This window comes from Moschus berezovskii, chromosome 11, assembly GCF_049115385.1.
Source record: "Moschus berezovskii isolate FMDL1 chromosome 11, NW_MosBer_1.0, whole genome shotgun sequence".
NCBI classification, from domain to species: Eukaryota; Metazoa; Chordata; class Mammalia; order Artiodactyla; family Moschidae; genus Moschus; species Moschus berezovskii.
In genome coordinates this window covers 63,202,028-63,226,310 of record NC_142470.1, presented here as the reverse complement: position 1 = coordinate 63,226,310, position 24,283 = coordinate 63,202,028, and the positions used below count along the sequence as shown (strand labels likewise).

Genomic DNA, 24,283 nt, shown 5'->3' with positions numbered 1-24,283 from the left:
GGCGCCCTGCAGCTGGCTCGGAGGCGTTGCCACCCTCCAAGTAGCTGGGTTCCTGAGGCCACCACGCAGAGGAAGGGACTCCCAGGATGACAGCCTCCTAACTGAGACCAGCAGGGAGAGGGCACCTGCTCAGGTGCATAGAGGGTCCTTGGCGCTCACTTGGGGGCTCTGGAAAGGGAGCCAGGCTGGCAACAGACCCTCAAACACTGCACGGTCTCTGGCAAAAACCTACTGGCTATCAAGTGGTCAAGTGGGATCGGAAGATGAAAACTCTAAAAGTAATCTAACAGTATATGTGTGTGTATGTGTGAATGTGCGAGCCTCTGCGTGAATGTCTGTGCCTATGTGTGAATGTGTGTGCTTATGTGTGACTGTATCAGTATGTGAATGTATGTATGTGTGTACGTGTGTATGTGCACATGTGTATGCATGTGTCTGTGCGCATGTGTGTGCAAGCACACACAGGTGAATGAAACTAAGATCCACGTGATAGGTCCCAAGGCCTGCCAGTGGCCCCGTGGTGCCATCCAAGACAGAAGGGGGGCATCACTGGCTCAGCCTGTACCCCATGAGGCTGAGGGCTGACTGCCCTTCCTGCTGCTCTGCTGGGGCCACTGGACCATGTGGGCACCAGGGCAGGGACAGGGGCTCCAGGTATGAACTGGTCGTCGGTGGCATCATAGCCAGAGTCCTGCTGGGTGAGTTAGCCAGGATGTGCATGCCCAGTGCCTGCATGAGACCTGCCAGAGACCAGGGGGAGGGGCTCTTGATCCGCGGTGAGGTCTGATTGTGCCCATTGCTAGGTCTCACCCAGCTCAGAGCTCTGGCTGCTGCTCCATATAAAATCAAGGCGAAGGAGACACAGTTAGGACAGACCCAGGGCAAGTGGGCAAGGCCTCTTGGAGGTTTCTTGGCAAACCCACAGCCTTCCCAGGAGAGCAAGTCGCCAGGCCTACCAGCAGGGCTGCCAGCCCTCTGTCGGGCTCCCACCACCTGCACCTGCCAACTGGGTGGCAAGGGCCACTGTAGGAGTAGGGGCTCAACGGGCACAGCAGGCAAAGGAAGAGGCGGAGCCAGGCTGTCAAGGTCCACACCTGGGTCAGCACATCAGAGAAGAGCCCAGGGGGGCATTAGAAAGGAACACGTATGCACTCACAGACATACACACATAACCTGAGATAAAGTTGCAGCCTACTAGCAAAGAACTGCAGTGTTGGAGAAGACTCTTGAGAGTCCCTTGGACTGCAAGGAGATCCAACCAGTCCATTCTAAAGGAGATCAATCCTGGGTGTTCACTGGAAGGACTGATGCTAAAGCTGAAACTCCAATACTTTGGCCACCTCATGTGACGAGCTGACTCACTGGAAAAGACTCTGATGCTGGGAGGGATTGGGGGCAGGAGGAGAAGGGGATGACAGAGAATGAGATGGCTGGATGGCGTCACTGACTCTATGGACATGAGTTTGAGTGAACTCCGGGAGTTGGTGATGGACAAGTGAGGCCTTGTTGTGCTGTGATTCACGGGGTCGCAAAGAGTCGGACACGAGTGAGCGACTGAACTGAACTGAACTGAACTAGCAAAGAATCACCTGGAAACCAGTATTATAAAAGAGATATACATTCATTACAGGAGAACCGTAAAACATCTCAAAAATAATAAAATGATAGCTTCTGTCCCTACAGGGTTTGTTCCTTAGAACGTTAATGCAAAAACTTGGCCAAAGGAAAAAGAAATTTCAAGCATAAATGAAGAACGGCTGCCAATTAAAATTCAATTAAAATTATGGAAAATTATCTCTGAAACTAAAAGTCAAAGAGAACAGAATTTGACTTATAAAATGTGACATTAATTTTTTTAGGGAGTCAATTCATTTAATTAAACAAAATAAACCTGAGTGCCACGTCTTCGCCATTGGTTACTCATTAATCCACAGGGTTAGATGGCCCCACTTCTCTCACACAGATTTACCCTCTGTCCTTGCTTCTGCTCACAGGACATTTAAAGCTGCTGGTGGGCACACGCTGGATGCTGGGCAGGTGTGGTGGGCAGCACCGACATGGACATGGTTTGGTCTGCAAGGCTCAGCCCCGACCCCCTAGGAAAACCTCATCCTGCAGGACCAAATGCACTAGTGGGTAGGGCAGGCTCTTCCCACCGCCTCCGAGCACAGGGCACAGACAGAGCCACACACGTGCACTCTGCCAGGTGCACAAAAGGACATTTCCATGAGCTGAGACAGGAGTTTAGGGTCGTGGGTCAAGGGTCATGGACCATGTTCCGATTGAGCCCACACTCAGTGGCCTGGGAGCATCGCTGCCATCGGGGAAGTGCAGATCTAGTCCCCCAAATGGCTGATGTTGGCTGGGAGAACAGGTGCAGGAGGGGCTCAGCAGTACTTCATTTTATTACGCATTTTGGTATTTTCTGACTTATTATGTCAAATGTTGTTTCTTCTTGAGAGGAAACGTAATGAAAGCAAAACTTGTAAAAGTTGCTCTGCACGCAGGGTACTAGACGTGATGTACCGGAGAGAACTTCTGCCGTTGTTCCACTGATGGGAAGGGAAGTGGTTTTGGAGGAGTGGGGTTGGGGTGGCCTGAAAGCTGGGCTGGTTGCCGGCCAGCTGGGCAGGTCCAGGTGAGAAGCCAGGAGGTGGGGAAGGGGGTGTGGGGGGCCTGTGAGAAGAGCAACATGGTGGACGGCTCCTTGGGGGCCTGGTTGAGAGGCTGGAGTTGCTTTGTGGACACGGGGTGGAACGGGAGGCAGGGACAGCGGGATCGGAGAGGAGCTGGCAGTCTGGATGCAGAATCCCAGCTACTCTCTGACCCCAACACTGCTGTTCCATAACTGCTGGAGCAGGATGAGCGAGGGTGGGGGAGTTTGCTCTTCCTTCCCCCTCCAGGCGTTACTGCCTTGCTCCCCAGGGCCTTACTCAGTGTTTGCTGACCCACAGGGTCTCCAGTCAGTGTCCCAATCACAATCACACATCCAGGGCTGACCCAGCCCAAACCTGCCTCGGGTCCTGGAGCTCCTGGGACAGAGCCCCACCTTCTTCTGCCAGCCTCGGGCCTCCCCAACACGCGGCCCCCAGCACTGCGGGTAACCACACGCTGCCACAGTGTCCTGCGCACCGCGCTGTCCCAGAGATACCGTGTTCAGTGAGGGCCATGGTGTGATATGGACCAGCTGGCAGCCTCCATAGCAGGAAACCTGGGTGCTCTGTTGAGCTCTAGCTCAGCAGCTCTGGGCGGGGGTGGGGTGGGGGGGCAGGGGGCTGGGTTACCTCCCGGTGCCCCTTGGTCCATCAGACAAGCAAGTTCTGACATTCCCTACTCCTCACCGTTACAGCCTCCCAGGGCCAGGACTGGGTGGCCCGAAGCCCTGGGGTGTCAGCACCCTGTGAGGGCCCTGAACTCGGGATTGGACCCTGGTGGTCCCACCTCTGCTGTGTATCCCATGACGCTGTCATGGGTGTCACAGAGGCCAGCACAGGGCGGGCACTGTGGCCAGGGCTCCGCGAAGACAGGAGGCCCGTGCACAGGCGCCTGCCCCAAAGGCCCCAGGGTACAAAGCCAGGCTGGGGCCCAACATGAGAGGGTGAGGGCAAGGGCCACACCACCTGGCACTCCTCCCAGCGGGTGCCTCTGGGCCTCGTTCCCTCACCTGTGGAGTGGGGGTGACGACAGTCCCTGCTCCCGAGAGCTGCCTGGAGACCAGATGAAATAAGACATGTCAGACATTTGCCTGCTGTCCCCAGCACCCTCTCATCACCATGGTTACCAGAGCCAGCTGGAGACTTCTTTCTGAGGCCACCAGTCCGCCCAGTGACACTCGGGTGTCTCTCTACGGCTGCATCTCACTGTCTGGGCATGGAAGTGCCACGCTCAGCCAGAGGAGCAGTGCCAGGACCTCATCTCTTCTATGACAGCAGTCCTTACGGGATGCGAGTGTGACACTGTGCTTCCCACAGGCTGTGGTGACATGTGTGGTAGAGGGGGCACCTTCCCTGTGCTGAGCTGCAGGGGCTGTGAGCAGAGAACAGGAGGGAGAAGGCCTGAATGTCTTTCCCCAACAGGAGTGTCACCTGCTGGGCCGTGAAGGGCCTCACGGCTCTGAACAGAGGTGCTTCCTGGGTTCTGTGAAGCCCCTGGACTTGCCAGGCTGGGTGCAGGTAGCTTCTCAAAGCAGGTCACGCCCTTCACCAGGGATAAGAGGCGATGGTTTAATTCAGCTGAGAAACGACGAGGTGAAGGGCGGTGGCTGTGAAGCTCTGACCGGCTGCCCAACGTCTGACGAGGCGAGGCCCTCCCGGCTGACAGCGCAGGACTGCTCGGGTGTCAGGCTCCCGGCGTCTGCCCATCCCTCCCCTCCAGCAGCCCGAGGCAGATGCTGGCGATGGCCTTCTGTACCCAGAGCTACTCTTGTATCCCTATCACCCCCATCCTTGATTCTGCAACCTGGGGGCTTATATGACCAGCTTGGAACAGCTCTGGGAAGCTGGGGGCTGACAACTTCATTGCATGGGTCTCCCCAGGGGATGAGGAGATGGAGACAGAATGACCCAGAAGCCCTTAGAGAGCCATAGAGAGAGACTCGGGGAGGGGTGCTGCCCTCCCTGGTGCCAAAATGGGCCAGCTGGGTGGGCCCTGGGAAGGTCACAGAGTTCTTCAGTCACAAGTGAGGGCAAGGCCTCATGGGTCAGAACTGAGGTACTTCCTGGGCTCTGGGAAGTCCTGAAATTTCCAGGCTGGGTCCCCATGCTGAATGGCCAGGGGCCCCGCACCCACTACCCCAAGGAGCGGCTGGGAGTCTGGCACCCATGGGTGGACTAGTACGTATTCTAGGCATCCAAGGCCCCCTGGACCTGTGTCTCTGAACACCCACAGGCTCTGAAAACTGCCATCCTGCCAGCCTCACTTTATTCATCCCAAGTGGGAGCCACACCCCAAATCTAGGGTGATGAGTCCAAACAGAGGCAAGGAAGTTTCCTCTAGAAATCCAGGGGAGCCCCACCTAGGACCACATCTCCTGCATCTCTGTGGACTGACCTGAGCAAGCAGGCTGCTCCAGGGGGTGGGGATGCAGTGCCCCCAGTAGAAGGGCGGCTGTGCTGGTGGGATTGGGCCGCACAGACAGTGGTTAAGGAGTGAGGGGACTGTGTGTGCTTCCCCAAGTCCCATCTCTCTGGCATGTGAAGTGAAAGTGAAAGGCATTCAGTCATGTTTGATTCTTTGCGACCCCATGGACTATAGTCTGTGGAATTCTCCAGGCCAGAATACTGCAGTGGGTAGCCGTTCCCTTCCCCGGGGGATCTTCCCAACCCAGGGACCTAACTCAGATCTTCCACATTGCATGCAGATTCTTTACCATCTGAGCTACCAGGGAAGCCTTTTTATGATTTTATATATATATATAATACCATAATCTATTTATGATTCTTTTTAAGAATCAGAAGACTCAGGAGGAGCCTCCACTAATGCCGAGAAGCAGGTGGGTAGAGGGCAGCTCCCAGAAGGGGCTTCCCTGGGCGACGGCAGTGAGACCAGGTATGTGTACAGGGCAGAGCCTGTGGTCTGTCTGTTGAGACACCGCTCTGTGTCCAGGGTCCCTGCCTGGCCCAGCATTCAGCAAGCACCCGCTTTCCCATCTCCATGTGAAACTCTGTCCTCTTCTGTGAGTCCCAAGCCCACCCCTCCACCACCACCACCATCCTCCTGTGTCCTGAGCAGAGATGGTGCTCAAGGTGAGGCCTCCCCCATCCTGGGGATTCACTTTTCCTGGGTCTCTCCCACGTGTACATATTATTAAACTTTGATATCTTCCTATCGATACACCTCATTTAGTTCTTAAATCTTCCAGAAGGACTCAGAAGGGGAGAGAAAAGTCTTCCCCCAACAGGAGACACCCCAGGAGACAGCGGTTGGGGGGTTAGACTGCGGGCGAGCCCCAGTCTCGGGAGATGGGGTCCCAAGGCCTCCCAGACAAGAGTGGCTCCTTCAGGTTCTCTCTGGGCAGCGGGGCTGTTGGGGAGGGGTGGTGGGCTGGGCTGGGCGTGCACATCCCTCTTCTCTCCCTGGGAGCGCAGTCCCTCCATCCCTTCCCTCCAGCCCTACTCGCAGCCCATCCCTGGGCCTTGGTGAGCATTCCTTTCCGGGCGAGCTTGTTTCTCTCTCATCCGCTCTGTCCACTTGCAGGTCTTCAGCCTCTGTATGTTATTTTTTACGGCCACTAGTTGAATTTGTTGGAGAAGGAAAAGGCAACCCACTCCAGTGTTCTTGCCTGGAGAATCCCAGGGAAGGGGGAGCCTGGTGGGCTTCCGTCTATGGGGTCACACAGAGTCGGACACGACTGAAGTGACTTAGCAGTAGCAGCAGTAGCAGTTGAATTTGTGCTGTAACCCAGCCCCATGGGCGGTGGTGCCTGCACCGGGTAAGTTCCCACAGGAGCCTGGTTCTGGAGCGGAGCCAGACCAGACCTCTGGGCTTTCCCTTGTCCCCAGGCAAGAAGTCACTGGGCAGAACGCAGTGAGATGAGGGAGGGTTAAAACGCTGAGCTTTCACCGCATCACAGCTTTCCCTGGACTCAGCGTTCTGACCTGCTCCTTTCTCTTCTTACCCTGATGCAGGAAGGCTTGTTAACTCCGCAGAATTTATAGCTCAACACTAATGTCTTTAAGATTGCTTCCGAGGAGGTCAGGCCAGAGGGCAGATGGCAGAGGCGTGAAGCCAGAACAGCCCTCTGGCTCTAGGCTGTGTCTGGGCCGCTTTTGGCTTTTCCACCAGGACAACCTTGCCTTGAATGTACGTTTCCAACGGGCATCTCTGCTTGTTTTCTGTAGAACAAGTGTGGGACCACCACAAAATATTAGATTAAATGAAATGCATTCAGATGAAATCTCTGCAAAACCTGGTATCCTCCAGAAAGGGTTCTGGAAAGGAACAAGAAGATCAAACACTTCCTTATCTACTCAGCTGTGCCAAGTGCAGGTACTTCTGAAAAATTTTTTAAACAAAACAGATGGGTAGAAACTACCTCATCCAATCAGAAAAACGGCGGCAAGATGGTCGCCACAGGGGTGGGGCCGTCCACACAGGAGGGGCTCTGCCAGTGGGATGCAGGATCTCAGAGGCTCAGTAGGGATCTAAGCTCTTATTTCCACTAGCACTGACAACCAGCCCTGCCAGCTCTCAGGGACACTGGAGTTGTCTTCCCGGACTCATGTCCTTCTTAGCACAGCTGTTTCCAGGCAATGTCAGGTGACACCACCTGGGCACCAGCTCGGAGTGGCCGGCCTCAGCCCTGCAAATCCCAGACCCTGGCCTGGCTGCTCCTCCCTGAGAAGGGCCTGACTGGGCTCTTCTGCTCCTAAACTCTAAAGAGCTGCCACCACATGTGCATTCCTGCTTATCATCATTACATTAGAATGATTAGGAAAGGATGGAAATTTGGAAGAACTCAAGGTGTCAGGACCCCAGTGAACTCAGGTCACCAGGGGACCCTCGTGGCTCCTCTCTGAGCTGCTGATCTAACAAGGAGGAAGCAGCCGCCTCGCAGACGGAGGGAGGGCTACAGAGTCCACCTCGCGAGCAGTCCTGGCAGGAGAAAAGGCTTAACTAGAGCTGCTCACGCCAAAGGCAGGGAGGGCTGCCTATGGGTTGTGGGTGAGTTTATCTTCCACGACTTGACTCCTGGGGTCATTTCTACTGGGGATGCCGAAAGTAGAGGCCCTGGACCATCTCCCAGCGTATGCCCTGGGGCAGGGACTCAGGCCAGCACAGAGGCAGGCCACAAAGCCCACATCTCTCCCTGGATGGACCTTGCTGTTCTCCAGTCTTGCCTCAGCAGCAGTGTTTTCTTGCCACCGGCACAGAGGAGTGAGGTGCCAGTGTCCTTCACAAACTATGAGTGTCTCTCTGGCAGGAAGGCAGGCTTCTCTGCACAGGAGGCTGAGAAGCCGCCTGCAGCTCCCCTGCGTGTCTCCCTGCTGCCCCTCGATGGGCCCTGCCTCCGGATTCCAGGGCGCCCTGTGGAGCACCCGCTTGTTCAGCTCTGAGCCGGGGCACAAGCCAGGGCTCACCACCAAGTAAGCACCCACAAAGATCCTGTGTCAGTGGGTCAAAGAGCACACAGGTGGCTGAGGGCAGCCCAGGTATGCAGTGAGGAAAAGGGTGAGTTCTGGAAAGCAAGGACCGATGAGGTGCTGCCAGGATTTCTGGTCACGGGGGAGTCAGTCTCTGGGGAGGGGGCCCTGTAGGGGTGTGAGTGTGTGAAGCACACTGCCGAGGGTTCTGGGTCCTGCAGACCCCCCGTCAGACTCCTCCTTCACTGATGAGCAGGGAAGCTCATTTTCGTTCTGTGATGAGGTCCCTGGACCCTCTGGCGGGGGTGCTGTCAGCCTGCCAAGATGGGTCCTTCCACCTGAGGGGGGCTCTGCTCCACTGACCAGAAGCAGTCCTGGGCTTGCCCACTGCCAGGACAGGCTGGTGTGACAACCACCATCAGCAGCGGTGTCACCCAGTCTGTCCTTTTCCCACCCTGGCTCTAATGACGCTCTGTCGCAGTGTGGGCCGGCACCTCCTCCCTTCACTGCTCTGCTGTCCCTGGTGCCATGCACCAGACACGCTTGCACCCCCAACAGCCACCTGACCTCTGCGCTGTGTCACACTCGCAATTGTCACAAACGAAGCTGCTCTGCACACTCATTCTGGAGCCCGTGGGGCATGAGTTTCCCTCTCTCCTAGGAAGACCTCCAGGAGTGAGTGGCTGGGTTCATGTCTCTAGGAACCTCTGGGCTCTCTTCCAAAGCATGCATACCGTCTTCTACTAATATTCCCACCAGCAGCGACCGGGAGCTCTCTGCTCAGCCTAACCCTTTAAATACGTAGCTCTGCCTCCCATCTTCACGGAATATGGGCACCCCACTCCCCTCCCCCGCCCAAAACACAGTAAGGAATAGGTTTCTACATAAAAACAGGCATAGGTCTTACAGACAAGCCCTAGCTTTCTTTTCCACACAACTGGCTTTCTCATGTCACGTGACAGCCTTCTCTGAATGGGCAGAAAATACAAACATAACTCGTGTCCCGTGTATATGCTCCCAGGGCGACCTCAGCGAGGAGGGGCTCATGACTCGTTCTGTGGCCACCAGTCAGCTCTCTCCCCAGTCCTATCAAAGTGACCATGGTGGGAGGGACAGAAGCAACGTCCCTCAATATCACAGGCGTCCTCCCACCAGAGCCTCCTGGCTGTGGCCACTGCCGACTGCCCAGTCTGCCAGAGACCAGCACTGAGCTCCCAACACACCTTGCCCTCTGGGCGGTCAGTGCCCCCTGGTGGCAGGCTGATTACATGGGACCACTTCCACTGCGGACGGGGCAGCTTTTAGTTCCCACTGAAATAGTCACTTATTCTGGACTCACGGCTCCTTCCCCACATGCAATGCATCTGCCAAAACTCCTGTCTGTGGACTCAGGGAATACCTTACCCAGCATCACGATACTTTACATAGCAATGCTTCTGGAAAAAAAACAAGTGTGACAATGGGTCCCTGCTCATGGAATTCACTGGTCTCACCCTTCCCCTCACTGTCCACAGGCAGGCAGCCTGACAGAGTGGTACAGTGACCTCTTGAGTCTGGATCCAGGAGAGCCCTTGGGGCATCTCAGTGTCACCATGCCCTGTGCTCAGGGTCATTGGGAAATGACAACAACCCACCCAGGCAGGACAGCGAAAGGCCTAGACCCTTCAGCACAGAGCCCTGAGTCCCTAGGTCAGAACCACAGTAGCCAAGCTGCTCGCTGAAGGCAAAGGGGCAATGGAGCAGGTGGTAGGAGAGGCAGTTACAGACACGAGGGCTGTGGTTGGCACAGAGATTTCCTGGTTCTGTTAGGAATGCAGCCGTGTGTGTGCACCTATAAAATATCTTTGTTTCTTCACTATCCCATTCCTCAACATAGAATATTAGAAGTGCTGACTTTACACCTCTGAGCTTGTAGTTACAAGACACCATGGAGAAGCACGAACATCATGGAGGACTCGGCATTCCCCTGTGGGGGTCAGCTCGTCCCAGTGGCTCACAGCACAGTGATCTCACATCAGCAGAAGCAAGCCCCTTCGCTGTCTTTACTCAGAGACGAGGCTGGGTCAGAGTTGGGCTCGGGGGCTAGCTAACAGGATACACTGTGATGGGTACTTTGTGTGGCAGCTTGGCCAGGCTGTGGGGCCAGTGGTCAGCCCCTCATCTGGACGCTGGGGGGAAGGTGTATCCAGATGTGGTCAAGTCCACAAGCTGGGGCTTCAGGAAAGCAGGCTCCTTGCAGCATGAGCCTTGATGGCGGCGTGGCCGGTGCCAGTGGTCAAGTGCCTAGGGAACAAGCAAGGTTTCCTGGGAAAGACCTTCTGCCTCCAGATAGTACCTTGATCCCTGACCTCTCTCAGCCTGTTGGTGCCAAGGTCTTTGGCTTCCAGCCTCCGTGATCATCACAGGACCCAGGCCCTCAGATGAGCATTAACCCAGGCCCTCAGGTGCATAAATGCAACTCTCTCTATTCGTTCTGCTTCTCTGTGGAACTCTGAACAAACCAATAATGAAGAAAGGCTTTTGTAGTCAGCAGAAGACATTATTCCCATCTTTGTTCGGTCGCTCAGTCATGTCCAACTCTTTGTGACCCCATGGACTGCAGCACGCCAGGCTTTCTTCACCATCTTCTGGAGCTTGCTCAAACTCATGTCCATTGAGTCAGTGATGCTATCCAACTATCTCATCCTCTGTCGCCCCCTTCTCCTCCTGGCTTCTATCTTTCCCAGCATTAGGATCTTTTCCAATTAGTCAGCTCTTCGCATCACATGGCCAAAATAATGGAGCTTCAGCTTCAGCATCAGTCCTTCCAGTGAATATTCAGAGTTGATTTCCTTTAGGATTGACTGGTTTAATCTCCTTGCAGTCCAAGGAGATTCAAGTCTTATAGTCCAGGACTCTCAAGAGTCTTCTCCAGCACCATAGTTCGAAAACATCAATTCTTCAGCGCTCAGCCTTCTTTATGGTCCAACTCTCACCCCCATACATGACTATTGGAAAAACCATAGCTTTGACTAGACAGACCTTTGTCAGCAAATAAGTGTCTCTGCTTTTTAATATGCTGTCTAGGTTTGTCATAGCTTTTTTTCTAAAGAGCAAGCATCTTTTAATTTCATGGCTGTAATCACCAACTGCAGTGATTTTGGAACCCAAGAAAGTAAGTCTGTCAGTGTTTCTATTGTTTCCCCATCTATCTGCCATGAAGTGATGGGACTGGATGGCGTGATCTTAGTTTTCTGAATGTTGAGTTTTAAGCCAGCTTCTTCTCTTTTTCCCATCTTAGTATTAAACAGAAATCTCTGGGACTTGTCTAAGGTGATAAAAAGCAAAGACATTAGAAGACAGTGGATGCAGCCAGAAACGCAGCTACAACTGCTAGTCTTACAGAAAGACCATGAAGTGATAACATTTTCTTTAAATTGACCCATCAGTTCTACTTGAGATATGGTTGGAAAGAGAGTGAATCCTTTAAAAAGACGAATGTGCTTCATTCCCGTGCCACAGGCGAACACGTCTTGTAATTTATTCAGGTGTGGCCTGGAAGGAAATACGGAGCTTGTAATAGTCAAGCCTGCCCCCAGAGTGACCTCGCCCTGGAGGGAAGTGCAGGTCTGCAGCTCCTGTCCTGTCCCAAGGTGGGGATGCTGCCCCTGCCTCCACACAGCTGCCCGCACGATGGTGTGTGTGACAAGATGGGAGGGCACAGCAGTTCCTGAGGGCCACCTGCTGACCTGGCAGCCTGTGGGCACTACCTTTGGTTTATGGGCTGTGCCCAAGTTTTTCTCTTGAACTGATTCCATCAGCTGAGATTCCCTGAGCATGAAGGACTGGAAAAAAGTCTCCCACGTCTGATGAGGATACAGTAGTCTCAGAAGACAGCACTAGTGGTGGAATTCTGTACCAGAGAATTCTAGCTGAGGTTGGATCACGTGGGGCCATGGCCCACGGCCACTCCAGTGTACTTGGACATCCACCTTTTGTACCATCAGCCAGCTCTCCTGGCTGCTCTGGGTGTTCAGGTGTCAAATCTCCCCCATCCTGATTAGTTACAGTAACATCTGCCTTCCTGGGAGACTTACAGAATGGCTATTTCAGGTGAGTCACAAATTATTTTGCATTTGTAGAGTTTATTGCTATTATAAAGTGGTTGAGAATCTGCCTGTCAATGCAAGGGACACAGGTTTGATCCCTGGGGGCAATTAAGCCCGTTTGCCACAACTACTAAAGCCTGGAACACCTAGAAGCCTGTGCTCTGCAATAAGAGAAGTCCCCGCAACGAGGGGGCACTTCCCCATCAAAACGAAGAGTAGCCCCCACTCACTGCAACTAGAAAAATCCTGAAGCAACAAAGGTCCAGCACAGCCAAAAAAAAATTTAAAAAAAGACTTCAACACTGTAAAAAAATGAGTCTTGGTTTAATGTTTTGCAGCAAAAACCCAACTTCTGACTGGAATAGTTTTCTTGGGCGCCATCCATCCTTCAGGCTAAATGTCAGGAGTGAAACTAAGACCTTAAAAACCCCTTTACACCCGTGTTTCTTGGTGGACACAGGAAATGGAGCCTCCAGTGTGGAGATGAACAAGTACCGTTTCACAAACAGAATGCCAACTGGCCCAGGTTCATTTCAAGTAGGCAGCATCTCTTGGTTTGGCAGCATTAAGTGTCCTTTTTCTGAAACTGCAAAACCAAATCCCCTTTTAATCTTGCCTCAGGAGCCTCAGGAATAGAAGCTGTGCATCTATATCTAACCCGCAATTCTTATGGGATCTGGCCTTCAGTGAACTGTCAGATACCTAATAATGGTTCCTAATACTTTCGTCCAAATACCTATGCTAAGCATGTATGTAAGGAGATCAAGCCAGTCAGTTCTAAAGGAAATCAACCCTGAATATTCATTGGAAGGACTGATGCTGAAGCTGAAGCTCCAGTACTTAGGCCACCTGATGTGAAGAGCCGACTCATGGGAAAAGACCCTGATGCTGGGAAAGATCGAAGGCAAGAGAAGGGGATGACAGAGGATGAGATGGTTGTATGGCATCACTGGCTCAATGGACATGAATCTGAGCAAACTCTGGGAGATGGTGAAGGACAGGGAGGCCTGGGTGTTGCAGTCTGTGGGGTCACAAAGAGCCAGACACGACTGAATGACAGAACAACAAAGCATGAATGAGCACTTCCTCCTTCCAAACCCTGTGGTGGCAGGCACCATGCTGCTACCTCACCGATGCAGGAATCAAGCAGGGGAAGCCCTTGGAGCCCCTTTCACACACATCCATTCATCTGGGCCCTCCTTCTCCAAATCCAGGCTCCACTCACTGTGTAGTAGTTTTGGCTCCTGCCCGCCCCTCTCCCTACTCCATACCCTGATGCCCTGGGCATCCAGCAGGAGAAGCTGACCAACAGGCCCGAGGAGAGGGCATGGGCACTGGCTGAGCACCAAGGCCTGGCCTTACTCCCGGGGGTTACCAGATGCCTGGCCTCAGCCCCACAGCTGTGCATCACACCCTGAAAGCTCACCAGTACCACACTGAGCTGAGGCCCAGAAGTTGCTGGATTGAGGCTCAGCCCAGGACAAGGGCCAGGGGCCTCAGAGGGAGAACTGGAGGTCGGCCAGGCCCTCCTGGGAGAGTGCAGAGGAGAAGGTCCCAGGCTGCTCTGAGCTCTCCACAGACCAGAGGGGTCTGTCCTGTCCTTCTCAGGGTCTGCCACCTACCTGTGTCACCAGGGGAGGGACGCTCTGATGGCACATTCTCTCCAAAAGTAAGTTGCCTGTAAAGCCTCACTGACAGTGGAGATGTGTGCTTTCAGGATGGGCTCGCTTTCTGCCTGAGGACGACACATCTGCCTCATGCCAGCCCACCTCCTCCCAGTGAGCAGTCCAGCTGTAGGGAGCCGAGGTGAAGGGCTGAGGTCATGTGGACTCCAGAGGCCTGGAGCAGTCAGCAAAGGGCCCTCCGCCCACCAGGGCACCAACTCCAGTGCCGTAGCAGGCAGGACTGCCCAGTATGCATATCCCAAGGAGGATGCAGGTCTCCACAGCCCATGGGTGGCCGGATGACTGCCGGACTCCTCAGACTCATTCGTGGGGTGGACAGGGTTCCTGAAACCCTTGAGAATGTGCCTCCTAGGCTGTGTGCTCAGTGAGTTTCCTGCATAACTGAGCCCCACTGAGGATGTAGCGCTGATTGAGGGCAGGGTACCCTGTGTGGGGGCCTCTCCTCCCCACAGAGGTCACTGTGATGTTGGGGCCTACAGGAGATGCCAGTCCTGGTGAGGTCAGATCCAGTCCACTCCCCCACTGGGTATGATGTTTGCAGGATACCTCCCCCTGTCCTGCTGGTGGGGCTGGCAGGGTTGGGGGCCCTGGAACAGAAAGCCAGGACCTGTCTTGAAACTAGAATCACTTTGGCAACAACCGATTACAGAGACGACACAGCCCTCCTCCTAGTCCACATCTTAGAAACACCAAGGGCAGCGGCTTACTTAGTGCGTGGATGCCCAATGGGGGAAATAAATTCACAAACCAGTGATTCTTCACTTTAGGAAAAGGTGCCTGGTTGTTTAAGAGCTTCAACTTTGGGGCTTCCCTGGTGGCTCAGTGGTAAAGAATCTGCCTGCCAATGCAGGATACTCATGTTCCATCTCCACATGTCAAGAGCAACTAAGCCTGTGTGCACAGCTATGGTGACTGTGCTCTAGAGCCAGGGAGCCACAACTACTGAGCACACGTAGTGAGCCTGCATACCACAACTAGAAAGTAGCCCCCATTCACTGCAACTAGAGAAAAGCCCATGCAGCAACGACGACCCAGCACAGCCAAAAATAAAAAATATTTTTTTAAAAAAGTCCAGGGACAATTCCTAAAAAAAAAAAAAAAAGCCTCTTCAAGATTTCTTCAGATTGTACATTCCTGAGTTTTCATTAAACATGTCATTGTATCACTCCCATCATGTGTGGTGTACTTGGCCGCTCAGTTTTGTTCAACTCTTTGAGACCTCATGGACTGTAGCCTGCCAGGCTCCTCTGTCCATGGGGATTCTCTAGGCAAGAATATTAGAGTGGTTTGCCATGCCCTCCTCTAGGGGATCTTCCCAACCCAGGGATCGAACCCAAGTCTCCCACTTTGCAGGCGGATTCTTTACCATCTGAGCCACCAGGGAAGCCGAAGAATATTGGAGTGGGTAGCCTATCCCTTCTCCAGCAGATCTTCCCAACCCAGGAATTGAACCTGGGTCTCCTGCATTGCAGAAGGATTCTTTACCAGCTGAGTTACTTGGGAAGCCCTCCTCACATCATATATACACACAATTTTAATATGGGACTGTGGTTAATAAAGGACAGTTCACCTGCAAATTCATCACCATGAGGTCCCTACAGTAAGCAGGACTGCCTGCTTTGCCCTGGCCATCGGCCAAACCCTGGAACCATGTGAAGTCATTCAGTCGTGTCCGACTGTTTGCGACCCCATGGACTACAACCTACCAGACTCCTCTGTCCATGGGATTATATAGGCAAGAATATTGGAATGGATTGCCATTTCCTTCTCCAGAGGATCTTCCGACCCAGGGATGGAACCCTGGCTCCCGCATTGCAGGCAGACGCTTTACCGTCTGAGCCACCAGGGAAGCCACCAGCCTCCATCAGCCCAAACCCACCCCCAAAGGCTTAGCCCACAGAGGCCACACCTTCTGCATGGGTTCTGTCAAATGGTTCACTCTCACGAGACCCCTTATGGTTGCACTTGAGTCATGCACAACCAGAAGGCAGATGTCCCAGGCTCAAAGTCCCCTCTTCTGGGCCGACCTCAGGGCCTCCTTCCAGCAGTTACCCTGGACTTCTTGCCCCCCAAGTCCTGCATGAGCCAAAAACATCAGCAGTCATGGTCTCATGGGGAGGGGAGGCTACCACAAGTCAGTGCACTGGGGCTAGACAGCCTGGAGACCAGAGTCCTAAGCCTGGCTCCACAGCCAGTGCTCTGTGATCCCAGGCAAGTGCCTCAGCATCTCTGAACCTAGGAGGATCATCAAGAATGAACAGTTTAATGCGAAGATTTTGAGAAGTTCTTTCCAGTTCCCAGACTCTATTACTCTGTGAAAAGGAAATACCCCCTCATTGACCAGCGGAAAGTCAACTTTCTTCCGGCCCATAAAGTAAAGAATTTTCCACAAGTCATGCGGGTGGAACTTTACTGGCAGTTTTCCCAACTCTCGTCAGTCAACAAACATCACCAGATGCCTGCTCTATATGAGGCACCTCCAGGGTCAGTCAGGACTCTGAGGTTTCTGAAGTAAGTTTTAAATCAGGACTTAGCACAAAATAGCAACCAACCCCCACACATGCTGACCCTCCTGTGTGCTGGGCCTGCCGGCCCGCTGCGTGTCCTGTTCCATCTAAACATACGTTGGTCCAAATCCACTAAGCTGGTCTCGTGACTCCTGAGGGTCGTTTCAAACATGGGTCACAAGAAGGACCCTTCAGCATGCTGGGGCCATGGACAGGGTTGGCCGGAGCCAGGCTTTAGCAGGCAGTCGGCCTCAGAGTGGATGCAGGGGAGGGAGGCGTGTGAGCCTCCCTGGTCAGGCCTGACTCCCATCCTTCTCCCGCCTGGGGCCTCCCAGCGGCTCTTGGGCTGCCCTCTGCCGGCTACCTCCTTTGGCCTTTGCTCAGCTGAGGCTGCCAGGAGGCCTCCTCTTACCAACAGGCGCTCTGCTCCCTGTTCTCACCACCCTCTGGGGTCCAGGCAGACGGCCTCACCATCTGGATCAGGTGCTGTCCCCAAGGGACCAGAGAGGATGCTGTCTACTTGACGGGCATGCTCCAATCAAAGCTGTACTGAAAACATCCACAGGGACCTCCCTGGTGGTCCAGCGGATAAGACTTCACGCTCCCAATGCAGGGGGCCCGGGATCCATCCCTGGTCAGGGAACTAGATCCCTCCCACATGCCACAGTGGAGATCGAAGATCCCGAGTGCTGCAACTAAGACCCCTCACTGCCATAAATGCGTGAATGAAGTGAAAGTGAAAGTCGCCCTGTCGTGTCCGACTCTTTGCAACCCCATGACTGTACAGTCCATGGAATTCTCCAGGCCAGAATACTGGAGTGGGTAGCCGTTCCCTTCTCCAGGGGATCTTCCCAACCCAGGGATCAAACCCAGGTCTTCCATATTGCAGGTGGATTCTTTACCAGCTGAGCCACAAGGGAAGCCCCTAAAGTGAAAGCTCATTTCAGTTGTATGCCACTCCTTGTGACCCCACGGACTATAGCCTGCCAGGCTGCTCTGTCCATGGAATTCTCTAGGCCAGAATACTGGAGTGGGTAGCCGTTCCCTTCTCCAGGGGATCTTTCCAACCCAGGGGTTGAACTCAGGTCTCCCGCATTGCAGGAGGATTCTTTACCACCTGAGCCACAAGGGCAGCACAAATATGTGAATTAGTATTTTTAAAAAGTGCGCACCAGAGAGAGAGTGAAAACACCCCAGGCTGTAGCAAAGCCAAGAGCATGAGAAGCCACCTGGACAGCGAGGCCAATGAAGGCAGTGACCCCTGCTGGGGACCGGGCCCGCCGTCCAGCACAGCCTGAGCAGCACAGTGGCCTGACCACTGGACACGTCTCACTGGCCCTGAAAGACCGAAAGTGAAGAAAGGTAAAACAGCTCAACATATTTTTTTATACAGATCCCATGTTGAAATGACAACATTTTGGGATACTGGGTCTAGTTGATCACACCATTAAAATGAATTTCACTTTTGATCTTATTTTTAACTTTCCACAATGTGGCTACAGGAAGACTGCAAATTACACGTGTGGTCTGAACTATGGTTCTATCTGCAGCAGTGACATAGAAATCTGGACTCCCAGCTTGGCTCAGCTGACCGCTAGCTGATGGTGACTGAGGCCAGCTCCCCAGACTCAGTTTCTTCCTAAAATAAAACCACTTCCCTCACTGCCTGGAAGAGCCGAGGGTCAACCACACCTACGAGGAGGCTGGCGCCCTCCCCTGGCCTGTGCCCCATGCCGCCCTTGTGTGCGCTGCCCGTGGACGCAGCACCGAGGGAAGGATGGCAACTGCTCACATGCGCGTGAGGTCTGTGGACGTGTTATTCCTGACACCTGGCAGTAAGTGTCTAATCCCAGCAAAGCGAGTAGTTCACCACGACTTTCCCGCAGAAGGAACTGAAGCGTCTTGAGGAGGGGGTGGTTTTCTTTTTTTTTGATGTGCATGAGCACGCTTGGCTTGGATCGCCCTCCCCAAATGGCGTCGGATGCCAAAGAAGTAGGATCACCCGCTGGGCACTTACCTTCTCGTTTTTCCTCTCGTCTGGTCTGCCTCCCGCGCTGGTGGGGCTGGATGCGGTCAGGCCACCGGCGGGGCCCCCTCCGGCCTCCCCGTTGAGGTTGGCGGCGCTGACGTTGGGAGGGGTGACGGCCGAAGCTGCCGAGGCGAGCGGGATGGCCGGCCGGGGGCACTGCGGCACCGGCTGGGGGCTGTGCTGCGGGGACCCCAAGGCGGGGGGCCTGAGGCCGGCGGGCAGGCGAGACGGGGAGTTCTGAGAGCGCAGCGGCGACACCGTGGCGGTCGGTCGGCCCTGCACCTGGGCGGGGTGGGCAGCTGGGAGAGACGGGCGGAGAGGGAGGGGGAAGGTCAGTCTGCAGCCGGCAATCCTGGGGCTGCAGCCTCGCCCCACCCCGCCCACACCTCTGCCAACGCCCTCGCCTTGGCCTTTCCCAGGTTCCTACAGTCTGAACTGCAGTTGTCTGCCAGTACACTCCGGTTTTACAAACATCCTGTTCAACCCTTCTAGACCTGAGCCCCTAGTGAAATGAAATGTTTCCTGCTTTATGCTCTACCAGTAAACAAGCCTTTTCCAAATGCACATTTCTGAGCCCAGGTGAAACAAAGCCAGCTATTTGGAAGCCATCAGCTGCTTCCTCCCCTCTAAATGCTGAGGAGCCGAGGGGATGTGAGAGGCAGCCACACCATTACATTTGCCTTCTTTGACTGTTACAAGGAAATTAGCCTGTGAACAATAAAGAAAGCAGGATTGGCCCCAGATAGCTATGTGCATATGAAAGAAATGATTTCAGCAAGCCCGGATGCTTGCATCTTCCCATACATAAAAGATCACTAAATCTCTTCATGTGAGAGAGATACAGTTTTCTCTTAATTAACAGTAATCTTTTAATATTTAGATTACCTACCTCTCCCTGCAAACTTGTATGTAGCCTGGCTCCTCTCCCACCTCCTCAAAGCACTCTTGGGGTCACCTGAGATGCTGTCTCCTGGGCTCCAGTCCTAACATTCCTACTGAATAAAACCTAACTCTCAGCTTTTAGGTTGTGCCTATTTTTTTTTTTAATGGACACTGTGGAGGAGCCCAGAAGAAGCCTGGGGAGGCCCTGGGTTAGCAGGCACCACTGAATGTGAGGGGATCTCTGGACAGTGTGGCTGGGCGGTCTCCACCTGGAACTGGAAGTTACGGCACAGCCCCTGGCTCCCATACCCAGTGATCGAGCTGGCCAAGCACCAGCCACGATCACCGACGAAGGCTCACTGTCCACCTCCCTACCCCAGTGTAAGCTTTACGGGGTGGGACCTTCACATTTCATTCACTAACATGTTCCAAACAGTTGGAATGATGCCTGGCACATAGTAAGCACTGAATAAAATTGTTTCAGAATATGTGTGTCTGAGAAAAGAGAACTCAGCTAAAACACCTGTACAGATTTCACAGAACTAAACCACTGGAGAAGAAAAGAACACTTCCCAAGAGAGGTGGGGCTCACTCCACAGCTGGTACAAGGGTTAGAGTCCATGGGCCCTCAGGACCCAAATATGCACCTGTTACTGGCTAAGCCTGCTGGTCTGTGACACCAGAGTAGACGTGGGCTGCTGGAGGAAAGACTGTGGACATGTCATTGCTCTCAGTCTGCCCCCTACTTCTCTAACCCGTCATCTCAGTAACTCTGGGCCCCTGAATCCTGCCAGCTCTCACAGGTCCACTCAGCCTCCCAGGACTGGGTGCAGTGTGCGCTTTACAGAAACCAAGAGAGTGAAAAACGATCCGCTTATTGTCACCTCTGCCCTTCCCTCACTCAGGCCATCATGTCCTGTCGCATGGAGGAGCGGATGCTGGAAAGTCCACAACTTCAGGGCCATCTCTGTCTGGACACAGTCCCTCAGCCTCCAGGCCCGGGGCAGGCACTCAGTTTCTCCTGTCCGTCATTCTGCCCCCTCCTGTAGCTAACCCCGCCCTCAGGCCAGAGCTAGACTCACCTCCATTCCCTCCCCTACTCCAGGAGGGGTCTCAGTACAGAGCACACCCAAGAAGGGCTCAGTACTGACCACCCTCAGCATGGCCTCTGCCCTTAGATGTCCTCAAGGGGCCGCCTGTTGGTCTTCTGCAGGAGGTGTGAGTCAGCCAACACCATCAGCTTCACCCCGGAGCCCAGGAGGCCAGCACGTCAACTCTCTTGTGTCCCATTTGTTTGCTGCTGCTAAGTCGCTCCAGTCGTGTCCAACTCTGCATGACCCCATAGACGGCCTTCCACCAGGCTCCTCCGTCCCTGGGATTCTCCAGGCAAGAACACCAGAGTGGGGTGCCATTGCCTTCTCTGGTCCCATTTGTTTACATCCACACAATTGCTTCTTGAAGTATCAAAATAAACCATCTTCTCTGTGGTCAGAACAAGGGGCACAAGTCCCACATGATTCACTCTTCCAGGAGTCTCAACTCACTTCCATACCAGAAACATGGCTTCTCACCCCATTCTTTCATCATGTTATCTGGAAAAGAGCAACTGTGACTCCTCTCTTATCAAATTAATAGACACTTTTATGTTTTCAGAAAAAGTACTTATTGATCCAGTCATTTGTCTTCACACCAATACCACACTGATGACTGAGGCTTTATCAGTCCAGTTCAGTTCAGTTGTGTCCGACTCTTTGCGACCCCACGTACTGCACCCACACCAGGTTTCCCTGTTTATCATGAAATCCTGGAGCCTGCTCAAACTCATGTCCATCGAGTCAGTGATACCATCCAACCATCTCATTCTCTGTCATCTGCTTCTCCTCCTGCCTTCAATCTTTCCCAGCATCAGGGTCTTTTCCCATGAGTTGGCTCTTCACATCAGGTGGGCAAAGTATTGGAGTTTCAGCTTCAGCATCAGTCCCTCCAATGAATATTAAGGACTGATTTCCTTTAGAATGGAGGGGTTGGATCTCCTTGCAGTCCAAGGGACTCTCAAGAGTCTTCTCCAACATCACAGTTAAAAGCATCAATTCTTTAGCCCTCACCTTTCTTTACAGTCCAACTCTCACATCCACACATGACTACTGGAAAAACCATAGCTTTGACTAGATGGACCTTTGTTGGCAAAGTAATGTCTCTACTTTTTAATATGCTCTCTATGTTGGTCATAGCTTTTCTTCCAAGGAGCAAGTGTCTTTTAATTTCAGGGCTGCAGTCACCATCTACAGTGATTTTGGAGCCCCCCAAAATAAAGTCTGTCACTGTTTCCATTGTTCTCCCATCTATTTGCCATGAAGTGATGGGACCAGATGCCATGATCTTTTCTGAATGTTGAGTTTTAAGCCAACTTTTTCACTCTCCTCTTTCACTTTCATCAAGAGGCTCTTTAGTTCTTCTTTGCTTTCTGCCATAAGGGTGGTATCATCTGCATATCTGAGGTTATTGATATTTCTCCTGGCAATCTTGATTCCAGCTTATGCTTCATCCAGTCCAACATTTCTTATGATGTACTCTGCATATAAGTTAAACAAGCAAGGTGACAATACACAGCCTTGATGTACTCCTTTTTCTATTTGCAACCAGTCTGTTGTTCTACGTCCAGTTCTAACTTGCTTTTTGACCTGCATACAGATTTCTCAGGAGGCAAGTCAGGTGGTCTGTTATTCCCATCTCTTGAAGAATTTTCCAGTTTGTTGTGATCCATATAGTCAAACGCTTTGGTGTAGTCAATAAAGCAGAAGTAGATGTTTTTCTGGAACTCTTGCTTTTTCGATGATCCAGTGGATGTTGGCAATTTGATCTCTGGTTCCTCTGGCTTTTCTAAATCCAGCTTGAACATCTGGAAGTTCATAGTTAACGTACTGTTGAAGCCTGGCATGGAGAAAGGTGGCTGTACAATGTGTTTTAAAATCAGTGTTACCTTTCAACTTTTTTTTCTTTTTCAGGTTTTTTTGACCAAGGTCCTCTGCATGCCTATATGAATCTGGGTAGCAGATTGTCAGGTTCTACCAAAAAGTTGGGTTAGATCTTGATTGGCACTCCGCTGACTCTATAGGTCAGTTTTTGGAGAATAAACACCTTAACAACATTAAGTGTTCTTACTCCTAAATAAAGTATATCTCTGTAAATATATCAGTTCAATTCAGTTCAGTTGCTCAGTCGTGTCCAACTCTTTGCGACCCCATGAGTCATAGCACGCCAGGCCTCCCTGTCCATCACCAACTCCCGGAGTTCACTCAAACTCATGTCCATCAAGTCGATATGCCATCCAGCCATCTCATTCTCTGTCGTCCCCTTCTCCTCCCGCCCCCAATCCTTCCCAGCATCAGAGTCTTTTCCAGTGAGTCAACTCGTCATATGAGGTGGCCAAAGTATTGGAGTTTCAGCTTTAGCATCAGTCCTTCCAATGAACACCCAGGATTGATCTCCTTTAGAATGGACTGGTTGGATCTCCTTGCAGTCCAAGGGACTCTCAAGAGCCTTCTCCAGCACCACAGTTCAAAAGCATCAATTCTTTGGCGATCAGCTTTCTTCACAGTCCAACTCTCACATCCATACATGACCACTGGAAAAACCATAGCCTTGACTAGACGGCCCTTTGTTGGCAAAGTTATGTCTCTGCTTTTTAATATACTATCTAGGTTGGTCATAACTTTCCTTCCAAGGAGTAAGCGTCTTTTAATTTCATGGCTGCAATCAGCATCTGCAGTGATTTTGGGGCCCCAAAAAATAAAGTCTGACACTGTTTCCACTGTTTTCCCATCTATTTACCATGAAGTGATGGGACCAGATGCCATGATCTTTGTTTTCTGAATGTTGAACTTCAAGCCAACCTTTTCACTCTCCTCTTTCACTTTCCTCTAGAGGCTCTTTAGTTCTTCTTCACTTTCTGCCATAAGGGTGGTGCCATCTGCATATCTGAGGTTATTGATATTTCTCCCGGCAATCTTGATTGCAGCTTGTGCTTCTTCCAGCCCAGCGTTCCTCATGATGTACTCTGCATATGAGTTAAATAAGCAGGGTGACAATATACAACCTTGACGTACTCCTTTTCCTATTTGGAACCAGTCTGTTGTTCCACGTACAGTTCTGACTGTTGCCTCCTGACCTGCATACAGGTCCTCAAGAGGCAGGTCAGGTGGTCTGGTATTCCCATGTCTTTCAGAATTTTCCACAGTTTATTGTGATCCACACAGTCAAAGGCTTTGGCATAGTCAATGAAGCAGAAATAGATGTTTTTCTGGAACTCTCTTGCTTTCTCCGTGATCCAGAGGATGTTGGATTAGTTGTAAATATATAAGACTTCCTTAATTTCTTTCTTTAATTTGCAATATTTTGGAGTGTTCAAGTCTTATTCATCTTTTATCAGATTTAATCCTAAGTAATTTATGTTTTTAATGCTATCAAAGTTGGTATCGTTTTTAAAATGCCGATTTCCAAAAATCATTCCTGGCATAGAGAAATAAAATTGACTTTTGTATATTGACCTTGTATACTGTAACATTTGTGCAGATGCCTGTTTCCACCTGGTATAGTTTTCCTTCTATCTAAAGACTACTGTTTGACATTTTTCATGGTGTGTGATGACATTTTTTAACTTCACTGTGTCTGAATAATTCTTTATTTTGCTTTCATTTATGAAAGACATTTGTTGGGTGTAGAATCCTAACGTGACAGATGCATTTCTTTCAGGACTTGTTAAGTTTTCCACTGTGTTCTCAATTGTAGTGTTCCTGACAAGAAATCTACTGTCACCCTTATTTTTTTCCTACACTATGTATCTTTTCTTTATTGCTACTTTCAAGGTTGTCTTCATCACAGATTTTGAACAATTTGATCATAATTTGCCTTGTTGTAGTTTTCTTCATGTTCCTTGTGCTTGGGAGTCATTGAGCATCACTGATCCATGAGTTTACAGTTTTTATCAAATTTAGAACAATTTTGGTCATAA

At 52.0% G+C, this 24,283-nt stretch overlaps 1 protein-coding gene across 3 annotated transcripts in view; it reads right to left on the bottom strand.

The window, feature by feature from the left end:
- The window catches only part of SH3RF3 (SH3 domain containing ring finger 3), a 157,684-nt gene that overhangs the window by 7,810 nt on the left and 125,591 nt on the right, over positions 1–24,283 (bottom strand). For all 3 annotated transcript variants that reach the window (XM_088841403.1, XM_055400055.2, XM_055400054.2), the window contains one exon: positions 18,379–18,689. In XM_088841403.1, the coding sequence (XP_088697529.1) occupies positions 18,379–18,689 (311 nt within the window). The remainder of the gene's footprint in view (positions 1–18,378; positions 18,690–24,283) is intronic.